This window comes from Falco rusticolus, chromosome 10 (genome assembly GCF_015220075.1).
Source record: "Falco rusticolus isolate bFalRus1 chromosome 10, bFalRus1.pri, whole genome shotgun sequence".
NCBI lineage: Eukaryota > Metazoa > Chordata > Aves > Falconiformes > Falconidae > Falco > Falco rusticolus.
The window spans coordinates 32,233,913-32,250,591 of record NC_051196.1 but is presented as its reverse complement, the minus strand read 5'-3'; the positions used below and the strand labels follow the sequence as shown (position 1 = coordinate 32,250,591).

The 16,679-nt window shown below is 58.4% G+C and overlaps 1 protein-coding gene and 1 long non-coding RNA gene across 3 annotated transcripts in view; one reads left to right on the top strand and one right to left on the bottom strand.

Annotated features, from left to right (window-relative positions):
• Window positions 1-691: 691 nt before the first annotated feature.
• LOC119155025 lies at window positions 692-9,621 on the top strand. Of its 2 annotated transcripts, none has more exons than XR_005106589.1 (6): window positions 692-1,147; window positions 2,328-2,476; window positions 5,548-5,742; window positions 6,689-6,748; window positions 7,625-8,158; window positions 8,803-9,621. It is a non-coding gene; the product is annotated as an uncharacterized LOC119155025 (long non-coding RNA). The 2 variants fall into 2 exon arrangements; XR_005106588.1 differs by having other exon boundaries at window positions 692-1,185.
• A 37-nt stretch (window positions 9,622-9,658) lies between these two features.
• The window catches only part of RBPJL (recombination signal binding protein for immunoglobulin kappa J region like), a 20,511-nt gene continuing 13,490 nt past the window's right edge, over window positions 9,659-16,679 (bottom strand). The window contains exons 5-12 of the mRNA XM_037402694.1: window positions 15,401-15,471; window positions 15,025-15,140; window positions 13,970-14,144; window positions 13,420-13,557; window positions 12,522-12,865; window positions 12,042-12,197; window positions 11,700-11,803; window positions 9,659-11,288 (exon numbers count right to left, since the gene is read on the bottom strand). Of these exons, the coding sequence (XP_037258591.1) occupies window positions 11,015-11,288; window positions 11,700-11,803; window positions 12,042-12,197; window positions 12,522-12,865; window positions 13,420-13,557; window positions 13,970-14,144; window positions 15,025-15,140; window positions 15,401-15,471 (1,378 nt within the window). The 3' untranslated portion in view covers window positions 9,659-11,014. The remainder of the gene's footprint in view (window positions 11,289-11,699; window positions 11,804-12,041; window positions 12,198-12,521; window positions 12,866-13,419; window positions 13,558-13,969; window positions 14,145-15,024; window positions 15,141-15,400; window positions 15,472-16,679) is intronic.

The window sequence follows — 16,679 nt, the reverse complement described above, 5'->3', positions numbered from 1 at the left end:
CAAGTCCACAGGTGACTTCATGCCCCTTTGGACTAAAGCAGCTCTTCTATTAAGCAAGACCTGGTGGAAGGTGCTGCTTCTCCAAACCCGTCTGCTCTGACAGCTTGGTGGTCTTGAGGGATGGGACCTGTCTCTGTCCCCTCGGGCACATGGGAGAGGGCAGGCTGTGTGCAGAGCAGGGCTGCTGGCTGGGAACAGTGCCGAGTCTCCTAAGAAGTGCTGTATTTAAATGGATTATCGTCCTCGAGAAAATCTAATTCCCTTCTCCCTTGTGGGAACTCCCACTCTGGGTGGTTAGGATTAGCAGTGACGGAGTAAAAAATCACTGCACAGGGTTTTTCAGGGGTGAGGGAGTAGCAAATGCTTGTTCTGCTCCTGGTTGCTGGGTCTGTCGTTGGTGTGCTCTCAGCAGCCCTCTGAGAATCTGCTCCCAGTACTGGGAAAGCAGCACCATGTGCTGCCAGGGCTGACATTTGCTCCGTGGGAGCTGCTGTTTGTCAGTATATCGGTGACGTATGTCTGCAGTCTTCGTGTTCTTGTGTCTCGTGTAGCTGTGACAGGTTCTTGGAACGTGCTTCTTGGAACAACTTATGTCTTTTTTTTTTTTTTTTTTTCTTCCTCTTTCTCTCATCTCTCAGTTGCAAGAATCCCGTGTACTTTCCAAAACCACCCTCGGCGTAAAAGCGCCTTGTTTTTGCAAAGCAATCTGGACGGGTACTCTGCAAATCCCCAGAGTGCAAGCCTGGCTGCCTGCCCGTCCTTGCAGAGCTGTGGTTCCTGGAGTGGATTTGTCACCATTCCCTCTGCCTTTCTGCCCTCCCTGGCCAGCCTGCCTGCATCTGGTGTTGGCTGGGGGCAGCTCACACTGGGGCCTCGTGAATTCCTGGTCTTCAGCTCTGACCTGAGAGGTGACGCTCGGTTGTTTTTCCTCCTAGCGCTGCTCTGGTTTTCAAACCGAAACCCTGAGGACCTGCTTCACCTGCCTTGAAAATCGCTGGAACCTTCCCAGGTCCTGGTGTGATGGAGGAGCCGCAGGCAGCTCTGCCTTGCCAAACCCTCCCTGGCAGGAGGGACTTGGAGGAGCTGGGAGATGAAGTGTAACCTTCCATAAACCCTTGGACTTTATGGTTTCCAGGAGGATTTTGAGGTGAAGTTCACAAGTGTTTGGGTCCCTTGTTTTGCAGGGTAAGCCATGGGGCTGGGGTGGGTGCTGTGCTGTATGCCAGAGAGGTGCCAAAATGAGTCACAGAGGGGGGTGCAACCACCTCTAGCCCTCCAGGGGGGCACAGGCCACCCACCTCTCCGTGCAGGGCACTCCGGCTGCCTGCAGAGACCCTGCAGTATGGGAGGGGACAACTCTTGCACCCCGGAGCCATGGTGCTTCCCCTGAGCATCCCGCAGCCCCCGGGTGCTGAGCGGGATGCAGGCAGGAGAGAGGGAGAGCGCGGGGGGTCCCGGTACAGCCCACTGTGGGTGGGGGGCACCAGTGGGGGGTCACTGGGCTCCCAGTTAGAGATGAGCAGGGGCTGTGCAGGAGGTAGGTTGTCCTCGGGGCTGGGGCCTGCTGGGTGACAGCCTGCCTTCCTCGGGGACAGCTGACCTTTTGCTACGGGGACGTTCCGCTCCGGGGGGCTAAAGCCGTTCAGCTGCCCCTTCGCCTTCCTCTGTCCCCCCTTGCTCGGTGCCAGCTGCCGTGCTGACGTTGCGTCCCAACGCTCCGGTGTCTGGGGGGCTGAGCACATCACCCCCCGCCAGCGCGGCTCCCCCAGGGCTGTGTTTTGCGCAGACCCCCGCCCAGGAGGGCCGGGATGCTGGCGGCCCCGGCACCAGCACTGCCCACACGAGCCGGCCGGAGACACCCCGGTGGGTGGGGAGGGGGGGTTGTGCCCCCGCCGCTGCCCCTCTGGGTGTAGCAGCGCTGTTGGGGGGGGTCCGCGCCGCCCCCTGCCCGCCCCCAGCCCCCTCGGCCGGGAGCCCCGCGGCCGAGCAGCCCCCCCGCTGCCAGCCCGGCTGCCGCGGCGCTTCCCCGCCGCTCGCCGTGTGTCTGCCGCCACCTCCCGGGCTGCCCCGCCCGCCGCAGCGCGGCCCCGGCCCCCGAGCGGCCGCGGGGACCCGGGCGAGCGCCGGCCGCGCGCGTCGTGTCTGGGGTCCGGCCGGCTGCTGAGAGCTTGGCCTTTTGCTCCTTTCTTTTTGCTTCCTCCCCCTCCTTTCTTCTTTGCTTTCTCGCCCCCCTCACCCCTCCTCTCTTTCTTTTCTGTCTCGCCCCCCCCCCCCTTTATTTCTTTTTTTATTTATTCCCACCTTCATTTTTTTTTTTCCCTCCCCAGGGCATTGCAAGAGCTTCAACTGCTGCAGCTAAAGGCCCTGCGCTCTTGGCACAGATGCAGAGGGACCGAAACAGCTTCTCACCTGGAGGTGCCACCAGCTCCTCAACCCTCAGGTGGCAGCAGGCGCTTCCCGGGGCTCCCTTGCCCAGGTTTGTGCTCCGAATGGGGAGAATTCAGAGAAAGCATCAGCAAGCCATTAGCTATGGTGCTTTTTGTGGCAGGTATCACAGCCAAAGCTTGTGGGCAGCTTCACAGAGGTGGCCTGGGCTCCGAACCACACCTGCAACCCCCAGGGAAGTACCATTTCCCTGCAAAAGGCATTGAAAGAGCCTTTGTGGGGCTTTACTGTGGGGAGGAGCAGTGCGCAGCTGGACACATGCAGCAGACACGTAGGTGGCTGGGGAGGTGGGGGTGTGCTGTGAGGAAGGGGGGACCCCCAGACTGGCTGTGTGGCAGGATGTGCTCAGGCTGAGCAAAGGCCGGTGAGGTGCTGGCCTGGCTTTCCCCGTGCGCGTGTGGGATGCACGTTTCAGGAGCTCAGGGCTGTGTCCTGGGCCCTCGCCCTGTGCCCGGGTCACCGCTGAGCAGCGGTGGGTGAGCTGGGCTGGGAAAGTCTGTGCCTCCCCGACAGCACCCACCTCACCCCCGAGGTAAGGATCCGCTTTGTTTGGTGTCTGGAGATCATCAAATCGTGCTGTGCCTCATGCCACAGCCCATGCAGGGAGAGCACCCAGCTCCCCAGCACCCTGCTCCTGCCCCAGTGCCACGGGGATGGGCTCTGCCCCTCTCCATTTCCCCAGCAGAGCAGATGGAGATGCAGATCCCCTGTCCCCATGTAAAAACCAGAAGAGGCAGGGATTTCTCCTGCCATCCTAAAATACTGGTGGCTTGGGAAAAGCGTGGGTGGGAAAAGCTGTAATGATGTATTTGTCCTGGGATCAGATTAAACTTAATAACATGGGGTCACTTCGGTGAAGAAGCATCTGATTGGTGCAGTGAGACAAGGCAGAACTCGGTGGTGAGAACGGACCCTGGGGGAGCAGCTCCTGCATGTCTGCCGTGACCCTGCAGCACTGGAAGCTCACCTGAGGAAAATCCACCCACAGCTGTGCCGAGCGTGGTGCAGCCAGGGGTGCCAGCCAGCCTGCTCCAGGGAGGCACCCACCACCACCCAGCATGGGTGTCCTGCTGGCCACCCCAGCTGCTCCTCCAAGCCCACCCTCTGCTCGGTGCCCCCCCCCCCACTAGTCTTGGCCCAGGGTAAGTGTGCTGTTATGAGCCACTGTGTTCACAGCTCTGGAAGCTGTGTCCCCGGAGCCACTGGCATGCCCGGACCTGTGAGGGCCATGCCAAGCATCCATCGCAGAGGGTGTGGTGGAGCCAGCCTGGCTCCCAGTGGCACCCCCAGCCTCGGGGCACGGGGCGGCGGTGGCTCCGTGCAGAGCCCCAGCTCCTGGGGATCTCTGGGCAGGAATGTTGGCTTGGCATCTCCGTTTGGCTGCGGGGATGGGTGGCCCCTTGTCCCAGATGCTCATCTGTGTGGCCAAGACAGCCAGATGTGCAGGGTGCTGAGCATCTGCCAGCAGCCAGTCCCTGCCTGTCCTTAGCCTGGGTGGTGCTTGTGCAGGATCTGGCCACCAAGGCTACTAAGACTGTTGGGCTCATTGCGGGTTTGTTTTGTAAGTCCGTCCTTGGCAAAGGTGATCCAAACCCCTGGTCCTCCCCTTGAGCCTTTCCTGGGGCTACCAGGAAGATGATGGTTGGGGGCCCTTCACACACGTCTCCTTGCAGCAGGCTCGGGAAGAAGCACAGGCTAAAGCAGAGCCAGAGCTTGGGGCTGCCTAATTTTGAAGGCAACCCGCCGGGACCAGCATGAGGGTCAGACTGGCATGCTGCTGTACCACCAATGACCAGCTCATTGTTGGAAACCAGTTTGCTGCAGCCACAAGTCCATTGCTGCTCTGCGTCCCAAGAGTGGGAGCGTTTCTGTATGGGGCAGGGCAAGGATGGGGTGTCCCCAGATCTCCGTGGGGTTTGGCATGGGCAGAGATGGATGTGAGTGCAGATGTCCCCATGGCCCTGCCCAGCTGGGCTGGTGTGAGGGCTGGGGGTGCTGGGGATGCTCCCAGTGCCAAAAGGCACCGGCTCACCTGCGGGCTCTGCCCTTGCTGCTGCAGCGTCACTCTGTCGGCCCTGGGCAACGGGGAAGTTTGGGGTGTTTTGCCCAGTATTGATGCTGCAGAGGGAAAAGACCTGTTTTTTAATCGCAGGCTGGTTACTTCAGGGAAGTGGGGGGTGTGGGAGGTGGGAGGTGGGCTGGCTGCCCCAGCCGCGTGGGAGGGAACAATGGGGCCACTGTGCAGCTGAATGCCCCAGCTCCTGTTAGAAAGGTCCAGCAAGGGGTTTTCAGCACGTTTCTATTCCCCCGCTTGGGTATAATTACACGGGGGAACAAAGAGCCCTTCAAACCAGCCCGCTCCCCCCAGCACAGCCCCAGGGGGCTGTGTGCACACACACGTGTCGGCTGTTGGTGGGGTGCAAGGGGACGGTGACCATGTGCACCCGCAAAGGCAGCCTGTCCAGGGTGGTGACACAGAACAGGGGCATGGGGACAAACCCCAGGTGCATCCCCAGCTTTCCCAAGAGCCTGGCCGGGGTGGGGGGGCTCCTTTCCTGGAGCCATGCTCCTGGTTGTGCACCCCAGGGCAGAAAGCAAAGAGCGAGTCTCACCCTGCCTCTCAGCACTGATCCTGCTTGTGTTGTTAATTTAGCCGCATGCTGGAGTGGGTTTCATAAAGCGCCTTTTCTTCTGCCCTGTGGTGCCTCTCCTGTGCGTGGGAGACCCTGTGAGCTCCTTTGCTGGGTGCTGGTTTGGGGCTCGGCTGGGGGCAGCAGTGGGGGCTTCTCCCTTTGCTCCCGCTCAGACAGGCACCTCCTGGCAGCCCCTCCATCCATTGGGATGGACAGCCCCCCACTAACGGTGTGCTGGGGGCCTCACCTCAGCCTCACGTGGGTCTGGTGAGTGAGGACCATGCAGAGCATCACTGTGGAGAGTGGGTGTGCAAAGGGCTAAAGCCCCCGTGCTGCTCCCCTGCGCTGCGTCGCCTGGCCGTTCCCTCTGGGAATGGGTTTGCATTGGACTGAGCTGTGCTCACACATCACAGCTGTAGCGATAGATTTCCTCTATCTTTTTTTTTTTTTTTTTTTTTTTTTTTTTAAGACCATGGCCACTGCTCAGCCCACCCCCCCCGAAATCCCAGTGCTGGCTGGGGCCAGGGAGCAAGGACACATCCCTGCAGGACTGAAACCCTCCAGCTGCTGCTTCTCCTTCCAGACCCTGCTGCCCTTCTCGACATGTCGGTCCCTTCGCAGAGACCAGTTGGAGTGAGCTGTGCTGGCCAGGCCTGATGCAGAGGTGAGGGGCACCAGTGAGGGAGTTTGGGGCTTCACCCCCAGCTGTCCTAGCCCAAACCAGGCCAGGTGCTTGTAGCTGCGGTGCCAGCATGCTCTGTGCATGGCACTGCATGGTACTCTGAGCACACCCACGCCAGGGCAGCACCAAGCCCGACAGCCCTGGGGCTGTGGATGAGCACCCAGGGGTGCTGCTCAGCTCCTCTGCTGGTGGCTCCACAGATGCCAAGCCCTTGCTGGGCTTACGAGGAGGGAGCTGCACCCAGTTTCTCAGTGCTAATCTGTAACTGTCTGCCTGGTTTGCATGCCTAATTACAGCAATGGTGTATGGAAATCAGGCCTGTGTTTTTCAAGCCTGGTTGTTTATTTGAGCTGTTTAAAAATCCACTTTCCCTCCCCAGTGAACGCTGAGAAAACTGTGTGGGTTTTTTGAGAGCGGGACCAAAGCAGATTGGCAGTTCCCTCTATCCTGCCCCTGCTAGCTGGGTTCCCCACCCCCCCAGCAGCGCTGCGGTGTGGGGCTGGCTGTGGGAGCCGTGTCCAGCACTGACCCCGCACCCCTAACCCAGCCACCGAGCCACGACTGCAGCCTTGGGGCAGTGGCCTAGCTCTGCATCCCAGCGGGATGCTGCTGGTCCCTGGGCTTACCCTTCCCTGGACTGCAGGGAGTCTAGAGCCTGCCAGGAGTGAACTTGTTTTCAGCTTGTTTTCAGGGAAAAAAACCCCAAAACCAAAAATAAAGAAACCAAATTTTCCACAGGCTTTTTGGCTGCATGGGCAGGGCTGAGTGCCCGGAGCTGTGGGTGTGGGAGCCTGGCAGTCTCTGCCCCTGAACACCCCGTCTTGGGGCAGGGGCTGATGATACCTGCTCCTGGCATTCCTGGTGATGCAGACACCCATGGGTACCTCCAGCTTGCTCTGTCCTTAATGCTATTTGGTGTTTTTTTTAGTCTGGCCAGTGGAGCTGCATGCCTGGGCAGTTCCTGATGCACTTGGATTTTCTTGAGCAGGTAATTGCAATTCCTCCACAACCCAGCTCAGCTTATTTTGGCCCTGAAGTAGTTTTGCATCCAGCTGCCCAGCTGGGTTATATATAGTTCTCTCAGAAAAAGGGTAAAGTCAGCACAGGTTTTCTGGGCACTGCCCAAACCTATGGCCCCATCCAGAGGGCTGCGCTGCACTGGGGCCAGGGGTGCCACTGGAGGGATGCTCGGGGTAATGGGACCCCAACTGGGGTCTGCAGATAGGGCTGGGACCAGTGTGGGGGCTTGGTAGGGAGTGGGATTCTTTGGCTATGATGCACTAACTGGCCCCTTGTGGCTGAGTCCCATTTGTACACTGTACCAGCCGCAGGAGCACCACATTTCCAAGAAAGGGGTTTTTCTCTGCCCCTTTCCCCTGGCTGGTGGGCAGAGCAGCATGCCCACATCCTCCATTCTCGAGAGCTGGTGATACAGACGTTTACACCAAGCAGGGTGGGCCGTGGGCCCTCCGGACTGCCCAGAGGCTCTGCCTGGGAACAGGACAGCCCCAGGCGAAGGGCTTAGGGCTGGGGGGGACACGCTGCTCCAGAGGGGGTGGCCCTGCTTGCCCACTGCCTCCAGCACTGGCTGCAGCCACTCACCCTGACGTGGGGTCCCCAGCAATGCTCGCCCACAGCCCTGTGCTCCTCCAAGGGGACCCTGACCATGTTCATGTTGGGGAGGTGACAAAGCCACGGTGCAGCACAGAGACCTGCCCTGGGCTGCCCTTGCCAAGGCTGGTACGGAACAGCCCCATTCCTTACAGCCCCCTGGTCATCTCCCCCCTCTCTGCCCACCCCTTGTGCTCAGGGGTGTGTGTGTGCAAAACCTCCTTTAACTGGAGTTTTTCTGGCCTTTCTGCAGGTGTGGCTGCAAATTGCCCTACAAACAGCCAGCCTGCTGGTCACCTTGGTGCCCAGAACAGTGTGACCAGGCTGGATTTGGGTGGGTGAGCAGGGAAGGGACGTTCCTGCACCCTGTGTGTACCATGGCTGTCCCCCCTGCTCTCTGAAAAACACTCAGCCAACCCACCAGGAAACCGGCTGTATTACGGCTTAGGGCAAAATGCAGTGCAATGACTGTTGAAAAAAACCAGCCAAACCCTCTGAACTGGGCAGAAAACGTCCCCCAGGGGACGGCCAGAGATGCCCAGGGGACCCCCAGCACCCAGCCCGAGCCTCCGGGCGGCTCGGGGGCAGGCGGCGTGGTGGGTGCGGGGGCGCTCAGCAGGCGGGGCGGCGGTGCCTGGGCTCACTAGATGGCAGCAACTCTTCTTCCAAACGGCCCGACCCGCGGCACAGCCCAGGCACAGCGGGGGGCAGACCGGGCCCGGACTTCATGTTCCTCTGGGATGCCGTTCCGTGGAGCGAAGCCCATTCCCTCCTGATGTTTCTGAAGGTACGCTCACTTCTGGGACCTGAAATGGCTCCTCGATGTGGTGGGGCTCCGGGCAGCCCCAGCTGCACCCCAGCCCGGTGGGAGCGGGGGATCCCCGTTGCCTTCAAGCCTCACCATTGCCTGGGGATGCTCACGCGTTGCCATGGATGCACATAGCTTAAGTTATTCTCAGCATCCCTAAAGCATTTGATGCTTTTCCTAAATCCCCAGCTCTTGAAGTGACGTGAAGGTTTTTTCATGCTTCATTTTATGCCAGTGTTTCTGACTGCTTTGGGGATGGGGAAAAGCTCCACGTACGATTCAGAGACACAGCCAGGAGCTGCCAGACAGGCTGTGCCGGGCAGCCCAGCTCCGAGCAGGCAGCCCAGTTCTCCCGAGCTGGCGGGACGGTCCGTGCGTGTTTCCCCGGCACGTGCTGGATTATTGCAGGATTTGGCAGACAGGCGCTGCCGACTCGCAAGCGAGCGAGAACATACAACGGGATGGCTGGCGCCTGTCCGAGACGTTTGTGTTAATCGGTGATTATGCAAATAAACAGCTTTGCCGATGCTACCAGCTCCTCCACTGCAACGTGGAGCATATGTTCCCCATGGCAGGGAAGTGTCTCCTCCAGGAGCTGCAAAGATCTTATTTTCCATTTGCAGGTCCTGCTGTGAAAAGCAGATTGAACCATGGCTGGTTGGGGGAAGGCAGGAGCCCCTCAAGGCCCCCAGCCCACCCGCCGCCGCCTCTTCTCTTTCCCCATGTGGCTTGAATTACTGTGGCCATTTGCTTAATCCATCAGGCTTCAAGAACGAGCCACTCGGTGCTTTCTTGGCCTCTCCAGCAAAGCTCTGCGCCGTAAACATAACAAGGCAGGCTTGTTCCAAGCCCTTGAAGTCAACAAGCAGTGCTTCTCCTGCCCTTCAGGACCAGGCTGCTGCTAAATATAGCTGAGGGTGCTTTCCATTCATAAAAAGTGAATTATGCCCCGGACTCTGAGGGAGGGCAGTGGGCTGAGAAGCCCACGGCCTCCAGACACTGCTGTGTGGGATGCAGGCGGAGAGGCTTGGCCCCGTCCTTTCACTGCCCTCCAGCTCTTCCCCAAGGACATGAGAGAGGAAATGCTTTTGGGGGAGATACGAGGGATCCTCCGTTAAAAGCTTTTCTTTTGTTGGTTAAAAGCGATCTCATCCTCGGTTACATTAAGGCCAGGGTGGATTTGCTGGGGAGGTGAGTGTAGGGGATGGTAAGCATGGGCCGATGGCATGGCCCAAGCAGGTGCTTGCAAAGGGGAAGCCCCTGCTGCCCTCAGCACCTGTATAAGATGCTCAAGCATTTGCGAGGAATGGGAGCAGTAAGGTCTTGTACCACTGCCCCCAACACCTGCCTCCTGCTTGAGGGACTTGTTTCCTTTTGAAGCTCCTGCAGGTCTTCACATGGTTACCCTTCCTCTGTCCTCCAGCCCTTTCCTCTGCCAGCCCTTTCCTCTGCCAGCCCTTTCCTCTGCCAGCCCTTTCCTCTGCCAGCCCTTGGCTGTTGGCATGCACTGTAATATTCTCCCTGATTTTTTCCTCCAGCAGCTGCAGCTCCAGATGCACACAGATGTGTCTGCTAACAGCTTTTCACCCTCTGTGAGGTTCTGGGCAAGAAGGAACCCCATCTCCTGGTGGAGGTTAGGTAGGCGCTGCCCTCTGAGAAGTCCCTGGGTTAGGACCCTGGAGACCCAAAGCTCTTGTGCTCCCACAGGATCCAGGGCCATGCACAAGCTGTAGGAGGTGGCCAAGACACCGGGCATCACTGTGCATCTCCACACTGGGTGGTGAGGCCATCAGTGCCCTGCAGCCCCGGGTCCAGCATGTGGAGGTGCAGCGTGGCAGGGAATGCACACCGGGGCTGTCGATCTGTGTGGTGCTGGTGTCCAAAACATGCTGGATCACACAAAACACACAGGTAAGCTGGGTGATGAGGCCTGCGTGTGGGTCTGGGTGCTCCGCACGCCTGGGGTGCTGTGGGTTGTGGCGCACCGTGCTCCCCCTGCTCCCCTGCCACCACCGAGTTCAGGGTGGGTTGAACACCTCTGTGGGTTTGGCAGTTGGGTTGTTTCGAAACCAGCAGGTTTCCAGGTACACCATAGGTCTTTTGATGCCACAGAGATCTGAAGACTAAATAAAGCTGCAAGACCCACTCTGCATAACACTCAGGTCTGGCTCCAAGAAACCTGGCTTCTTGTTATGGAATCTTTACATCAGCAGTTTCCTGCTGATGCCAGCGCTGCAATTTCTGTGTGTGTATAAGTGTGTAAAACAACAGAGCTCAGCAGAGCCACGCCAGCTAGGAAGGAGCTGGGTTTCACACTCTCTTTTTCCCTTTTCGTTTTGAAATGACCCCGTCTGGGCCTCCAATAAAAAACCAAAACATCTGGTGCTGGGTATTTGGCTGCTGGAAATCAGCTCCTCATTACTGAAAAGCGCAGAAGCGATGCAGGGATTCCTGGTGTATAGGTCAATAACACTTAAGGTCAAATTCATGCATCATCCCTATCCCTCCTGGCCTTTGAATATATGGACTGAGGATATCAAGGGAGCTGTGATGCTCTGTGCCAGCATGGGAGGTAAATTGTGAAGGTTAGTAAGGAAGCGATTGAATCAGTAATGAGTCCTTCAAGCCTGATTTATTGATGCTCTCGCGTAAGATCTCAGCAGGGTGAGATGCTGCCGTGAAGAAGAGACAAGTCAGCAAATCACGGTAACATGGCAGGCGTTCGATGTGTGGGCAGGACCCTCTGCCAGGATCACCCTGAGCCCTGGATGGGGTGGATGGATCAGCCCTTCTCTGGAGCTGGAGGTGAGGCCAAGCTTCTGCCCGGCCAGCTTGCTAGCTCTGCATGAAGAGGTGGAAGTTGGTCCTGGTGAATTCCTGATGGATGCTGTCAAGCAGTTTGTCTGAGCCCTGGGGAACATCCGAGAGGACCTGCTGCCCTGGAATGAAGCTCTGCTCGGGGGTGTAGGTGAATGTGAACGAGCTGGAGTAGATGAGGCCATCATCCCTGATCAGCAGGAGCGGGACTGCGATGGGGTATCGCAGCCACCTCCAGTCACTGCCAAAGGCAGAGACGTCAGGGACGACACACACGAGTGACTTGGGGCTCCTGGGAATGGCGCAGGAGAGGAAAATGTTAACCGAGGTGGGTCCCACACTCGAAGCGGTGCCAGTATGACTCCTCCAGCCTGGAGCTCAGCATGAAGCCTCCAGCCTATTTCCCCCCTTCTCCCGGGTGTTGTGTTCCTCTCTGCCAGGGCTGCTTGGTTGTTTGCAGCCCCCTGAGGTCTCTGTTATCTCCCACCCACCACTACCCCCAGGCTGCATCCAGGGCAGAGAGCAGCCACCAGCCACACTCATCCCTGCCTCTCGTTGCAATGCTCGTGCTTGGTCCTGCAGGACGGGCAGTGCAAGTGCCCCTGTCCCCAAGGCTGGCAGCCACGTCCCTCCCAGAGCTGCCCAGCACAGCCCAAACCTGGCGGCTGTTCCCTGCCTGCTCCCCACCCCTCGGCCACATTACCTGTACATCGTCTCTGCTTCCACGTCTCCGAACCACACCTTGAGGTGTGCATGGAAGTACTCCCCGTGCACCTCCAGCATGGCCACGTCCCCGCCACCCGTGAGCTGTGACAGGCAGTGCGTGTGGCAGTGTGTTATGTGGTGGAATGCGCCAGACTCCTTCTCCTGCAGGATGCTCTGCCTGCGCATCCCGTCCCCACCACAGCAGTCCAGACCTGGGCATTCCCACAGCATCCCAAAGCCAGGAGATGCTGAACACAGGTGCAAGGGCTCAGGAGCAGGAGCCATGGTAGAGGCAGGTGACAGAGGGGGAGAGGTGGCCCGTGGTCGGTGCTGTGTCTACCTGCAGGGCAGTGACGAGGGGCACGGGGCTGACGGGCTTGTGGATGCAGGCCAGGCTCTCGCTGAAGGTGTACTCCACCGTCTCAGTGCCGATGATGGTCCAGCAGGAGCCATCGTTCAGCAGCTCCCGGTTGGCTTCCTTCGGACAGGGAGACGCCTGTGGAGAGCATCACAGCTCCAAGCACACTGCAGTGGGGATGGCAGGGAACCAGGGTCGGGATGACTGGTCGGTTCCAGCAAGAGACTGCTTTGCTCACTGGGATATAAATGTCAAAGACCTCGGTGACGATGTTCCCACCGAAGCAGGCAAGACAGAGGCAGGTGGCTTTGCAGTGATTCTGACCTTAACTTGGATGCAAACCCTCTTTTCTAGAAGACCCCTCCCGGTGACATGTTCCCCAGCCAGCACCAACACAGAGGAGCTGGGAGAGAGGACAGGGAGCACCCTGGGTGTCCTCACCCCCTCCTCGTGCTACCATACCTGGAACTGGATCACTTTCTCCGTGGAGAGACACAGGTACATGTGGTCGCTGCCCTGGAACTGGAAGGCACATTTGTGGAGCTGGGAGATGGGCTCATCCACGTCCAGCATGGCGTACTGCTTCATCACCTTCCGGATGATCTGCGGGCAGCAGCAGCCCAGGGATGGTACCCGTTGCTGAGCCACAGAGCGGCCAGGACCATGTGCCTGACCCCCGCAGGGATGGAGGCTTACCAGGGGAGGCAGGGTGATGCCGGTGGCCGTGCAGACCAGCTGGACCACTGAACCGTAGCGGATATACCCTTCCCGCAGGGGGAACTCACTCCGGGTGCAGCACTCGTTGGCTTGCCAGGAAGGAGAGAGGCAGAGTCACTGCCCCAAGCAGCCGGGGAGCAGGTTAACCTGGGCTGCCTTGCTACACACAGCTCCGGCTGTGCTCCTGGTGCTTTTTTATTGCTTTCTCTGCTCTGCAGGTGCTCACTGCTTGGAAAGACCATTGCTCCCTGGGAGCCCAGCATGGGAGAGCAGAAGTGGGATGTGGTACCTTGGAGGGACACTGCTGGAGGTAGTGTGGGCAGAGATGCTGCTGGGCTTTGGCCTATTCCAGACAAGTTACTTGCTTGGATTTGTGAACGTCCTGACCAAGTCAGCTGTTGCTACCCTGGTCACAGCCCATGTGCCCTCAAGATATGACACCAACCCTTAAAGCCAGTGGGAAATGGCTATCAGCTCCAGGAACACTGGGCAGACGTGAGATCTGAGCTAGGTTCCCACACCCTCAGGCTAATTCCCACCCCTTTTTCCCCCCAAGAACTGGCTTTGCAGGAGGGGAGAGCCAGGGCTGGAGGTGGGCAGCCCTGGGCATCGCTGGTATCAGCAGCCCCTCGAGGGTCCTTACCCAGGTGGAGGGTGAAGGCTGCCCACTGCCTGGCGCTGGCGATGAAGGCTCCCCCCTCAACAGAGAGGTAGCGGGTGCTGACGGTCTGGGAGCGCAGGCGGTTGAAGAGGGAGACTTTGGAGCCCGAGGAGATGCAGACTGTGGGGAGAGGTGGCTGTGTTAGCGCTTGCCAGGTCTGTGCATGGCTTGAACTATGGCTTTGTCAAGCCGAGGGAGGGCAAGTCTTGTTTACTGGTGTTACCCAGCCGGGCAGGAGCCAGCCCCCTCCCAGCTGCCCTTCTCTCTACGTGCCAGCCCAGCTGGGCTTTTCAAAGGTGCAGGTGAAGCCCATGGTGTGGGGAGCATGTTGGCATCAGGGCATTCCACATTGTGGTGGGTGAACCGTTTGGAATTGAGACATCAATATGTCCAGATACATCCTCTTTTGGGGGTGCCCATGGGCTTTGGGTCCATCCTGGACCACTCTGGAGCCAAGCCATGAGCACTTGGACAGCATCCCACCCTGGGCTCACACCCACCTTCCTCCCCATAGAGCCATCCCCATACTCACGGTCCGTGTTCTTCAGCGACTGCTTCTTCTGTGAGGGCTTGGAGATGACCTTGATCAGCTTGCTGTGGAAGGTGCCGATCTCCTGCCCATTGCTGAAGAAGAGCTTCAGGACCAGGCGGAAATGTTTGCGCTTGTCCGCGTCCGAGATGTACAGTGCCTTGGCACAGCCGAAGCCCTGCCAAGGGTAGAGAGGAGCTGCTGGCAGCTCCAGCCCAGCCCCACGAGCCTTCCTCACCCTCCTCGCCCTCCTCAACACCCCACAAGGACATAATAGTACCCTTTCAAAGAGCCCCGGGTTCATTTAAAGGGGGAAACGACCAGAGATGTTATTACAGGTGGAATGAAGACCTGGGGATCGGCAGAGGCTTTATTTACACTGGGGGCAGAGAATTCCTCATGGAAATGAATGTTCACATGTGATTTATCCCACATAACATGAGAAATCGGCCTGGGTTTATGGTTTCTCCCCCCATCCTGGCTGATACGCTGTGCCTTAGCAGCAATGCAAGCACTGCAGACAAAGGCTCTTTTTGTAAGATTTCTGGCCCGACTCAGACCCCGTGCTCTTTGGGGACCCAGATAATGCTTTTTCTTCTTCTTTTCCCCCTATCCAAAGATGCCAGAGCTCTGCTAAAGCTCTTGAACTTTGGGATTGATCAGGGTGTTTTTTTGATGTTTATCTGCAAATGAAAGACTGGGCTTTCATTTTGCAATAAGCAGCAGCGCAGTTATCGGGAGAAGGTACTAGGGCTGAGGGAGCTGTGCAGATTTTGGCAGCCTGCCTGCCTGCCACAGGGCCGTCGATCTGAAAAGATGGTGCCGAAGATAGACAGGGCTCTTGGCAAGGCAGGGGAGCCTGCCTGGCTGCTCTGGCTGCTGCATGTGCCACAGCAAGGTGGCAGAGCAGGCGGGGGCAGTGATGGCTAGGAAGGAAGGACCGCAACATCCTGAGGAAGGGGATGATGTGACAGCCCGGGGCATGGGGTGACACTGGGGACAGCCCAGCCCTGATGTTGAGTGAGAGGGCTCACAGCCCCAGGGAGCAGCGGCATTACCTTTGCGTCTGGCTGCTCCTCAAAGCTGAGCTTCTGGGTCTCCATCAGGCTGCTGCCCATGCTGTCCAGCCCCATGTACCCGCACACCCGAAAACCCGCCTCTCCCAGGTCCCTGGCTGGAAGAGACGGGGAGAAGCACCCTGCAGCCCCCGCACAGGCATGGGCTCGGCTCCTCCTGGCGCGGTGGGTGGCCCAGGCTCCAGGCTCCAGCCCCCGCTGGGTCTGGACCGGGGAGGGCTCAGCCTCAAGGGTGGAAAGAAAACTTTGGGGCAGGGGCAAAGATAAACTAAACTGGGTCACTCTCCCCTTTGCAGAGGCGCAGGGCAGCTCTCTGTGGCACAGGAGGAGAGGTCCAGGGCTGCTGCCGAGTTCTTACCTTTTATCTGGTCTTGCTTTAACTTCCATCCTGGTCCGCTCAGGTAAACGCAAGGTGGGGGGCAGAAAAACCTGCAGAGACAAGAGGGTATTTTCTTATGGCACTTCAGCACCCAGAAAAGGTGCTTGGGGGCAGCGGGATGGCTGCACTGAGAGTGGGGACCCTCACTGGGGCTCACTGGTGCCACAGCAACGCTGCACCTGGGATGTATGTGGGGCTGCAGGATGTACGTGGGGCTGGGGATCCCCAGGCTGGGGGGCGCAGGCAGGGCTGGCCGGAGGAATTGGGCTCTGCTGAAGCAGCTGCCTCAGCCTCTCTGCCCTCCACCAGCTGCCTCCAGCTGCAGAATCTGGCCCCAGCCCGGGGCAGCTGCCACATCTGTTAGTGCCAGTGGTAGCCATCAGCCCACTGGCCACAGGACATACCCAGGAGGGGAGGACTGGGCACCTTGGCTGCCCCCAGCCCCGAGCCAAGGAGGGATCAGGCCCCCTGTCTCTGCCCGCCTGCCATGTGGGAGTTTCAGCAGGTCGGGAACAGAGTTTGCATTCACAGCCAGGTTCACAGCCCAACGCAAATAAATCTATAGCCAGGGTTTTGGAAACCTGTTTTCCTGTGTTTTATTTGGGTTTCCACTGTCTTTGCACTTGTGTGAATGGTGCAAATTCATCTGCTATTGGTACTGTGTAAAGCACTAGCAGAGAAACCACCAGTGCAGGGGGCTGGATATTTCAGAGCCCTAAAGTCCTGGGCATGGGTTTATTTAAACAAGTCATGCACAGCACGGGCCCCTGACTCCCACCACGAAGGAAAACAGGACCAGCACCTTTAAACTTTAACCTGGGAGTTCTGTGCTGGTTTTCTCTCCCTCTCCAGACCTGGCATCTGATTTTCATGCTCATCCTTTGCATGGGGTCTGCAGCAGGGGAAAGAGGCTGTGCCAAAGGCTCAGCGATATGAAGGCTTCCCTCCTGGCTGGAAGACCCAGTCCCGAAATACAACTTTTACCGGCAGACCAGCAGCCCCTGGCAGGAGACTGGCTGCAATGAGGACTTTGTAGGCACAGCCAGCCCAGCCTAGAGCTCTTTTTTGCTGGGGTGTGGGTGGGTTACGCCTTAGAGGTAGAGTTTGTCGCCTCATAGATATTCCACACTTGGTAATAAGGGAGGAATATTTATATATCACAAGGATTAATGGAGGATTAATGATATTACAGTGCCACAGTCTGACATCACTGCCCAGAAGTAGCAATTTTGGAAATTCAAGCCAGAACCTCAAAGTG